General features: G+C 30.6%; 1 protein-coding gene across 2 annotated transcripts in view; it reads right to left on the reverse strand.

Annotated features, from left to right (window-relative positions):
• The window catches only part of LOC115878110 (probable pseudouridine-5'-phosphatase), a 31,831-nt gene extending 28,089 nt beyond the window's left edge, over positions 1-3,742 (reverse strand). For both annotated transcript variants that reach the window (XM_030894479.1, XM_030894480.1), the window contains exon 1: positions 3,566-3,742. In XM_030894479.1, the coding sequence (XP_030750339.1) occupies positions 3,566-3,623 (58 nt within the window). In that variant the 5' untranslated portion in view covers positions 3,624-3,742. The remainder of the gene's footprint in view (positions 1-3,565) is intronic.
• Between the last annotated feature and the right edge of the window lie 7,336 nt (positions 3,743-11,078).

Genomic DNA, 11,078 nt, shown 5'->3' on the forward strand with positions numbered 1-11,078 from the left:
AAACACAAGAACGCCTCATCAGTGAGTGCGCCGAGACGACAACCATCCCTGCCATAAGCCCTTAGACTTTATGACGAGTTATAACTCAAGAAATGCCGAATATATAATCCGAAAATCTCTTCAAAATTGTCCAGAAGGGGCTAAAATAAATGGAAAAATTATAAACAATATAAGATATGCAGACGACACCATGGTATTAGCAGAATCCGAAGACCAGCTGCAAACCCTAATGGACAAACTGACAGAAGAAAGTATCAGGGGATGAGTCTAGAGATTAACACCGCCTAGACAAAAACTATGATTTTCGACAGACATCCGCAAGACAATGAAAATACCGACATAATGGTAAACGGCATCCATCTAGAAACCACGCGGAGTTATATTTACTTGGGCAGCGAATTAAACAGCCAGCTAGACCACTCTAAAGAAATCAGAAGAATAGAAAAAGCTAGGGCTGGTTTCCTCAACATGCGGAAGTTTTTGTGCCATCCCAGAATAGATATACCAACGAGGCTAAGAATATTAAAATGTTATATATGGCCCCTACTTCAATATGGATGCGAAACATGGACGCTAAAACAAGAAGACATCAAACGCCTTAATGCTTTTGAAATGTGGATGTATCGTCGGATGCTGAGGATAAGTTGGACCTCCAGAACAACAAATTGTAAAGTTTTAGAGAGAATGAAAACTCGTCCACACCTAACAGGCACAATTAAAATCAAAAAGACTTCCTACCTTGGACATATAATGCGGCACTCAGAATATGAAGAAATACAGCTCATAATAGAAGGAAAAATCGATGGAAAACGTAGCATAGGGAGGAAAAAGAAATCATGGCTACGTAACATAAGAGATTGGACCCACACCGACGGAAACACTCTTATTCACCAAGCTCTGGACAGAGAGTCATACGCCATATTAATCGCCAACCTCAAAGGAGAAGGCACCTAGGAGGAGGATAACTCAAGAAAGGGGGACATAATAGATATGTAAGGTCGCGGTTAAACAACTTCCCAGACAGGGTTCCTGAGACAGAGTTTACCAAAAATGTTTTTTATATCTACTAGTGGGTAAATGAATTTATAGATATAGTACGAGATATAAATTTAATCGGACCTTTTAAAAACATTAATTTTGTTTTTCAGAAACTATTTGAGACAGAGTTTTTTAATTATACATAACTTTTATTCGTACTAATTGGTGCTAAATGAATTTGTAGGAATATACAATGACAATCTAGAAACTTTAGTTGTTGAAGTGAAACTTCTTGACGCGCTGTAGGAGTAAAAATTGCAGGCCGTGACACGATCGTGACGAGACGCGAGAGGAAAAGTGGTAACGATCTTGTGCTATCGAAGTGGTAAGCGTTGTAACTCGTGCCCTATGTGAGCTATAGGGCGGAAACTAGGAATGAACCCATCTTTTCATGATATTTTGACGACGTTTCGTGCACTATGAAACCCCATCATCAAAGGCGAAAAAATCGTCCAATTTAATTGGTCTTTGGAGCATTGTAACTCTATTCTATAGGTTTTTTGAAACTTTAGTTTCGGAGATATAAATTTAATCGGACCTTTTAAAAAAATTAATTTTATTTTTAGGAAACTACTTGAGACAGAGTTTACCAAAAATGTTTTTTATATCTACTAGTGGGTAAATGAATTTATAGATATAGTACGACTTTTTGTCGAACTTTAGTTTCGGAGATATAAATTTAATCGGACCTTTTAAAAACATTAATTTTGTTTTTCAGAAACTATTTGAGACAGAGTTTACCAAAAATGTTTTTATATCTACTAGTGGGTAAATGAATTTGTAGATATAGTATGACTTTTTTTGAAACTTTAGTTTCGGAGATATAAATCTAATCGGACCTTTTAAAAAAATTAATTTTATTTTTCAGAAACTATTTGAGACAGAGTTGACCAATATATTTTTTATATCTACTAGTGGGTAAATAAATTTGTAGATATAGTACGACTTTTTTTGAAACTTTAGTTTCGGAGATATAAATTTAATCGGACCTTTTAAAAAAATTAATTTTATTTTTCAGAAACTATTTGAGACAGAGTTGACCAAAAATGTTTTTTTATATCTACTAGTGGGTAAATGAATTTGTGGATATAGTACGACTTTTTTTCGAACTTTAGTTTCGGCGATATAAATTTAATCGAACCTTTTAAAAAAATTAATTTTATTTTTCAGAAACTATTTGAGACAGAGTTGACCAAAATATTTTTTATATCTACTAGTGGGTAAATGAATTTGTGGATATAGTACGACTTTTTTTCGAACTTTAGTTTCGGCGATATAAATTTAATCGGACTTTTTAAAAAAATTAATTTTATTTTTCAGAAACTATTTGAGACAGAGTTGACCAAAAATGTTTTTTTATATCTACTAGTGGGTAAATGAATTTGTAGATATAGTATGACTTTTTTGGAACTTTAGTTTCGGAGATATAAATTTAATCGGACCTTTTAAAAAAATTAATTTTATTTTTCAGAAACTATTTGAGACAGAGTTGACCAAAAATGTTTTTTATATCTACTAGTGGATAAATGAATTTGTGGATATAGTACGACTTTTTTTCGAACTTTAGTTTCGGCGATATAAATTTAATCGAACCTTTTAAAAAAATTAATTTTATTTTTCAGAAACTATTTGAGACAGAGTTGACCAAAATATTTTTTATATCTACTAGTGGGTAAATGAATTTGTAAATATAGTACGACTTTTTTTGGAACTTTAGTTTCGGAGATTTAAATTTAATCGGGCCTTTTAAAAAAAATTAATTTTATTTTTCAGAAACTATTTGAGACAGAGTTTACCAAAAATGTTTTTTATATGTATCTACTAGTGGGTAAATGAATTTGTAGATATAGTATGACTTTTTTTGGAACTTTAGTTTCGGAGATATAAATTTAATCGGACCTTTATTCTAAATAACCTATGTGAGCTTGGAGGCTGAAACTCGGAATGTAGATGGGGCTCGAAGAAGTTCCACTACGAAACCCCATCATCAATGAATCAAATAAAGAAATCGTCCGATTTAAATGATATTTGATATGTCGATAGATTGGACCAAGGCCAACTTCACCATGTATCACACTTGATCGTAAAACTTTTTGATCACTTTGCAAGTATTTTACTTTTAAACTAAGTATAATACCGTGATCGAATAAAACCGGCGTCAGTGATGGCTATGAAATGAAGATCGCTGTCATTTCCAAGCCAACTGGACGCCGTTTTTTTTCGATCATACGATATACGTAAATTCCATATTTTGTTAATTCACTAATATGATACTAATATTTGATTATACCATCCATTCTACTCTACTGTATTTGTGTAACTAATTATGCAAAAAAATAGGAATACCAAAAGCTTTTTGCATGACAACTTGTAATATTGAGTGCAAATATGATACATTTAACCTTCGTCAAGAACTTTATATTGTATAACTATTTAACAATTGTTTTGTGTACAAAATGAATAATAGCATTTTTTCTAACAATCAAATTAGAAAATAAAAGTACACATTTACAAATAATACACATACCTAATAAAACTCCATCCATATCAAAAATAACATGAGATATCTGCTTATATTTACTCATGTTTTAAAAGAATACTCCACTGTAATTTTTATGGCTTTGTAAAACAATTTATATAATATTAATAAAGGCAGATAAAGGCCACCACCTGGCGAAAAATAAAAATCTTAGGTTAAATAGCATGGCTGGGAAACTTAAATGGAAATGACAGTTCATTAAAAATAGTTTTTCCTCCAAGATGCAGAGGCGCAAAATATTAAAACTGTCAATATTAACAATGCAAATGTCAATATCTGACAATAATAAAAATTTGATTTTTAACTGTCACTCAGAGACGCTTTTGTTGTGATTTTACGGTTTGATTTCGTTTTGATTTGTCGAATTATTGTAAAATTAAATTCCTTCAGATTTTTTGCCAGTATTCTGTTTTAGACAATGTTTTTTAAAAATGGTGGGACAATTTGTGTTTTGTAATAACTCTTAATACTTTTAGTCACGTGATTAAGCCAGAGCTCTGGCCATAGCAAAGCCAGATGTTGTATATCAATTAATATAGGTAGTTTATTTTAGTGCAAAAGTAGCATCATGAAATATTATTTCAAATTTAAAAATATATGTAATTCGATATTTTATAATTAAGTCTGTAAAAGCTATGAAAATTTAGCACCCTAAAATGGCCATATTTTAAAAACCTCTCAGTAAAAAATATCTTTAAAATATGAGACGTTATGCTATTTTTAGAATGGAAATTTAATAACAAATCCACTGAGCTACATACTTAGCACAAGTAAATATGATTATAATAATTAGCATTTCATTTAGATAAAAACATTAAATCACCACAATACACCAAAACACTTTTACTTTTACACTGGACGCGCGTTTCGCTTTCCATGTTAGCATCATCAGCAGATGATTATAAACTCAAAGTTTACGCGCGTCCAGTGTAAAAGTAAAAGTGTTTTTGTGTATTGTGGTGATTTAGTGTTTTTATTTTACTGTGTAACACCAAAGGTTCCAACCCTCAACTGTAATAATTTCATTTAGAAATAAGAAATAAGCAACTCTAGTTTAAAACTCTGTTTGAATCACCCTGTATTGGTATTGAGGTAACCGGTATTCATAATTTGGTAATAATGTTATTGTTTCTACTAGTAGCGCCTCTACAAGTTCTGCATTAAATATTTTTCTTATAATCAGAAATAATGTTAATATTCCCTTTCAGTTCTCCGAATGTTTTAGTTAGTCATAGATAATGGTTTCAGTTTTTAAATCTACTTGATAAAGGAGAGTGATATATGACAATATATGTAACAATAAATCGATGCAAAGTGAAAATAAATACGATGTAAGTTCCACATTTCTTTCCAACCAATTTTCCAACGAACAATTTTTACTTCATCACTGATATTGCTGGTTGCATAAGGACGACATTCGATTCCCATTGAAAAATATCTACGAGATTAGTTAAAGTAAAGTGACAATGCTTGAGTGTTCTATCTATTTCTTGAAAATGTTGAATAATTTTTAATAAATTAAATTAATTTCTTCTCTATCAATATCAATAATAAGGAAATAGTTATCTAAAACACAGGGTGTCCCAATATTCCGTAGACATAGAACTACTACGTATTTTCGTAATCAAAACAACTACATTGAACGATTGAACCTCTGGATTGAACACAATTCACAGACACAATTTACGTCTATACAAAAGTTCATCGTTTGTCCGTTAGAAGGCATCAAACTTTAAAAAAAATATACATATTTTTTTAAGATATTTTAATGACCGATATTCCGATTTGAATGAGATTTGAGGTGTATATTCCAAATAATTTCTGAAGTAACTGCGATATTTGGATGAAAATTGGCGTCTGGGAGTTTTTTGACATGAGAAATTTGATTTTAATGTCAGTATGACTCCTATTTGTAGAGGGCGCCACCTACATTGTTACATCTATTTTGAAGAATAATAACTTTTCTTCCGTACCTGTATAAAACTACTAAGTGAAAAAATATACATTAGCGTGATTTTTTACATAAAAAATGTTTTTTGGTAAAAATCACTACGAGCAACTGTTCTCAAGTGACTATTTCCTTTCTAAATATCTTGACTCAAAATATTTAGAAAGGAAATAGTAAATCTAGTAGTAAATAGTCAATACACATGTCATTATTGACAAAAAATAAGCACGTTGAGTAGTAGATGTTATTTGACTGAAATAATAAATTTGGGAAATTTTTATTTTTTTTTTAAATTAAACATAAATTGTTCTGCTAAAAAATGATGATAAAACAGTTTTTGTTGAACTTTTGGCACAAAAACATTTCAAATTTATGATTTCAGTCTAATAACTATTTAGTTATCATGTTTAATTTATGTCAATGATGATAGGTATTGATAATTTCGATTCCAAATATTTAATTACTGGTAGAAATTTTTACGAAGAAACCTTTTTACGTAAAAAACGTCGTAAATGTTTATTTTTTTACTCAGTAGTTTTATACAGGTACGGACAAAAAGTTATTACTCTTCATATCAGTTAAAAAATATGTATGTGGCGCCCTCTGCAAATAGCGTGACTTGAAATCAAATTTCTCATGTCGAAAAACTCCCAGACACCAATTTTCATCCAAATATTGACGTTACTTTATAAATTATGTATTTGGAAAAAAGCGAAATAAAAATGAAACCTATTCCGCCTAAGTTTGGCGGAGAATTTTGCACAACATCCTGTATGATTTAAGATTGCGATATTTATAGCAAAGTAAATTTAGACCATCTAAAGTAAATAACCTAATATAGTTTTGATTTCAGGACAGTTCTTGTATTTTTAGTATTTTTTAAGAAAGGTTGAAAAATATATACAGGGTCCGGCAATAGTGCGCCGGGCATCTGTAGCTCCTAGAATAAAAAACTTGAGAATTTTGTTTTAGTGCAGACCTAAAGTATGTACGAGAATGTATTTCAGGAAAATCTTTTAACTTCTATAGGGTGGCTCAAAAAAGTGTGAGTCGACCTGGATGATTTTTTTTGAATGGAACACCCTGTATATTATTGCATTTTTGGCTTTCTTTCAGATTACTTTACATAACCCTAAGATATGAATAAATAAATTTCGATAGTTTCAGAGATATTAAAAAATAAATCAAAAATATATATTTTTCAGCCCTTCTTAAAAAAATTATTAAAAATACAAATTAACTTTAGATGGTCTGTACTTACTTTGCTATAAATATGAAAATCGGAAATCATACAGGATGTTCAAAATTCTACGCCAAACTTTCTAAAATATAAAATAATGTTTCTTCGTTTTTTTAAATGGAACACCTTGTATATTATTTTTTCAATAGACGGAGAATTAAAAAATGAACATTTTTTGTATTTAGAGTATTTCAAAATTTTTAACGGTTTCGCAGATATTTGCGGTTTTATATTTCATATGGCATTTTCCACAGTAAATTTTTATCAAAGCCACCCAATGATTTTTCTCTCGTATTTTACCATTGAAACCGCATATGAAATAATACTGCGTGTATCTGCGAAACCGTTAAAAATTTTGAAATACTCTAAATACAAAAAATGTTCATTTTTTAACTCTCGATCTAATAAAAAAATAATATACAGGGTGTCCCATTAAAAAAAAACAAAGAAAAAATATTTTATATTTTAGAAAGTTTGGCGTAGAATATTGAACATCCTGTATTATTTACGATTACCATATTTATAGCAAAGTAGAGACAGACCATCTAAAGTAAATACCTAATATACTTTTGATTTCAGAACAGTTCCTGTATTTTTAATATTTTTTTTAAGAAGGGCTGAAAAATATATAGGTATTTTTGATTTATTTTTTTAATATCCCTGAAACTATCGAAATATATTTATTCATATCTTAGGGTTATGTAAAGTGATCGGAAAGGAAGCCAAAAATGCAATAATATACAGGGTGTTACATTTTAAAAAAATAATCCAGGTCCACTCACACTTTTGTGAGCCTCCCTATAGAAGTTAACATATTTTCCTGAAATACATGCTGGTACATACTTTAGGTTTGCATTTAAACAAAATTCTCAAATTTTTTATTCTAGGAGCTACAGATGCCAGATGCACTATTGCCGGACCCTGTATATATTTATTTATTTATTAATATCCCTTAAACTTTCGAAACATATTTACGATTATGTATAGTGACCTGAAAGGAAGCTAAAAATGCAATAATATACAAGAGGTTCCATTTAAAAAAAATCATCCCAATCCACTCACACTTTTTTGAGCCACCCTATGGAAGTTCAAATATTTTTCTGAAATACATCCTCGTACATACCACGGCATATAAATCACACGGAAGGCTAACTCGCTTTGGCGGGAACGCTACGCGCATATCCTTGCGCACGCCGCCATTATGGGTGCCAGCAACAGAAATTAACCAGTGTCGTAGTCTTTGTCATCCACAACATACAGTTACGGCAGCTTTGAGTCAGTAGCGTGCGGCTTAATTTATTTCATTCTTTTCTTGAGTGATATATTTTGTTTCTTTATTTTTGTTTATTGTGAGATATATTTGGTTTTTGTAGTTTAGTAGTACAATGGAAGTCTGAAATTCTTTTAGTTTTAATACTCAATCATTGCCTACGGCATTCAAAGTAATTTTTATTATTAGGTATCCTACAAAATGACAAACAAGATTCATTTTTAAATTACTGTTTTTCTGATTATCCGTATCTATTTTTAATTTTTATTGATAGCCCATGACAATTCTGAGAGAAAAGAACAGAGGTCTCGTTGTTTTTTATAATAAGATCTGCCGTTTTTAATAAGATGTTTGCCAGATCATTTTGGCGATTTTCAGTACCAGTGTGTAATATTCGGACACGAAGTTTTTTAAATGTTCTTCTAAACTGGATGAATTTATCCTGGATGGGAATAATGATAGGTTTACAAGATATTGTAATTACAAGAATTACAGGAATTACAAGATAAAGTTGTCGTACTAGATTTTTATCAGTTTGAGTGTACAGTGAAACTGTACACTCAAATCTCGCGACAAGCTTTTATATAATATAAAATTGTGTAATGACGTTATAAGTTCATAATAAAAGTTTTAAAGAAAAAGTTTATTTTTTTCTTTTTAATGTATTTACATAAAAGCTTGTTTTTAAAAAGTTTTTTTTCTTAAATTTTTTTTTTACTTTTTAGTTATGCTGGTTTCTCAGTGCCACACACTTAAACTCAATTCTTTTTCTTAAATAACTTCCTATGGGCATCCTAATAATATGTACATATATCGATTTTCATTAAAAAAGGAGAACTTAAAAAAAAACGACAGCTGTCAAATTTGACAGTTCAAATGTGAGACAAATAAAATGAAAACCGACTATGGGGTAGGGAGCATCCAATATATCGATTTTTATCAAAATCGGACAACTTTGAGATTTTTTAGACAGCTGTCAAATTTGACAGCTCAATTTTTTTTCTTTCATTTTAAGCCATGGCCATCCTATATATAGATTTTTATCAAAATCGGACAACTTTTGAAATTTTTTTGACAGCTGTCAAATTTGACAGCTCAATTTTTTTTCTTTCATTTTAACCCATGGCCATCCTATATATAGATTTTTATCAAAATCGGACAACTTTGAAATTTTTTGACAGCTGTCAAAAATTCGGGTCATGCCAAGAAAATGTATTGTCATCGGGACTGAACCTACATGCCAAATTTCAATTTTCTACAATGAAAGGAAGTGCTTCTAATTTAGCTTACAAGATTTGCCCCGAACAAACATACATACAAAACAAGTTAAATAAAAGCTTGTAAAATAAGCTAGGGACTGCTTCCCATTGGTAAAGATACCTCGTACCATAACAACATTAGACACTCGAACTGGTTTAAACTCTCTGTTCCCCTTCTGGTCCTCAAAACCTACAATATTATCACGACCACTATTATAAAATAAATTGCACTTGATTTTCATATCATCAATACATAGAACATAATATCGATTAAGTTCATCCGGTTCATCGAAACTTTCAACTTTTCTTTTTCAGAGTCTCAAATACACTAAGATTTTCTAAGCCAGGTTTGATATCGATGTCATATATTCATTATCTTAGTGTCTCTGGGTCTCTGGACCAAGGGCGTAGATAAGGGGGGGGGGGTACTGGGGGACAGTACCCCCCCCCCCTGACGCTTGACGAGATACGAGAATTGAAATAGTCATTGACTATGAAAGGATTTTTTTTAATTAAAATTCGACATATAAGAACACTTTGTATGCTTTTAATTATGTTGATTTATCGTTTATAATATGTTCGACCTAATTAAAAGCACACAAAGTGTTCTTATTGGCCAGGACAGATTAGTGGGGTTAACACTAATCAATATCCATAAAGATATTGAAATAAATGTTGATGCTGTTATTGATAGGTTTTCCAAACAGCGTACTAGAAAACTTGATTTTGTTTTGTAGTTTTATTTATAGTTTATAGTTTTTATAGTTTTTTTGATAGTTTAGAGTTTTTTTATAGTTTATAGAAAATTAACTAATAAACGTCGTTGTTTTATTTTTGTTTATGTTATTTACAAATCTCTATTTTAATTTTAAATCTCTATTTTTAATTTTTGTGTTATGTTTTTATATCTTTTTGAAGACAAAAAAATCGCCGTCGTCTTAATTCGACAAAAAAATTCCGACGGCGATTTTTTTTGCGACTTAATCATAGTACCACCCCCATAGCATACACCTATCTACGCCCCTGCTCTGGACGTGGAAGGCAAAATTGATTTGTCAAGAGCGTCTTGTATATTTTTGGCCAGGAAAAGTATATAGCCAAACATTTATATTAAATTCATCAGTTACTTTTCTTCCTTTAGCTGATTTGTTAATTTGTGCAATTTGAATATTAACAAAATTTGCTATGTCCATTGATAGACATAATTTGTACATAGCCTCTTTCAATAGATTAGATTATTCAATAGATATTTTATTGGGTATTTCTTTAATTCTTAATTGTAACTCCTGGCATGTTTCTTAATTTTAATTGTCTATTCTCTACAGTTAAATGTTTAATTGATTTTTCATTTTTACTTTACGAGGAGTGTGCGCGGTTAACGATTTATTTGTTGAGAGAAGAGTATTGTGTACATAAAATTCAGTTTCAGTCAATTACAGTATTTTTTTAATACGACCCTGTCTAATCAATAGTTTATTTTCTGGGAAATTTTTTAATACGTTTTAATCCGGCCCTGACTCGGCACCCATAATGGTGATTTCAAGGTCAAATTTTATAGAAATTTTAAACAATGGGATCTGGGTAGAGTTGGCCTGCCGTGTGATTTATATGCCGTGTACATACTTTAGGTTTACACTTAAACAAAATTTCGAACTATTGCCGGACCCTGTATATTTAAAACTACAAAAATTGTAGTAATGCAATATCAAAAAATTGGCGCCGGGAGGCACGTATAGCCGCCCATACTAAAATATTTAATAAAAAGCAATTTTTTTATCTCAAAA

This window comes from Sitophilus oryzae, unplaced genomic scaffold, assembly GCF_002938485.1.
Source record: "Sitophilus oryzae breed Bouriz unplaced genomic scaffold, Soryzae_2.0 scaffold_1500_pilon_pilon, whole genome shotgun sequence".
NCBI classification, from domain to species: Eukaryota; Metazoa; Arthropoda; class Insecta; order Coleoptera; family Curculionidae; genus Sitophilus; species Sitophilus oryzae.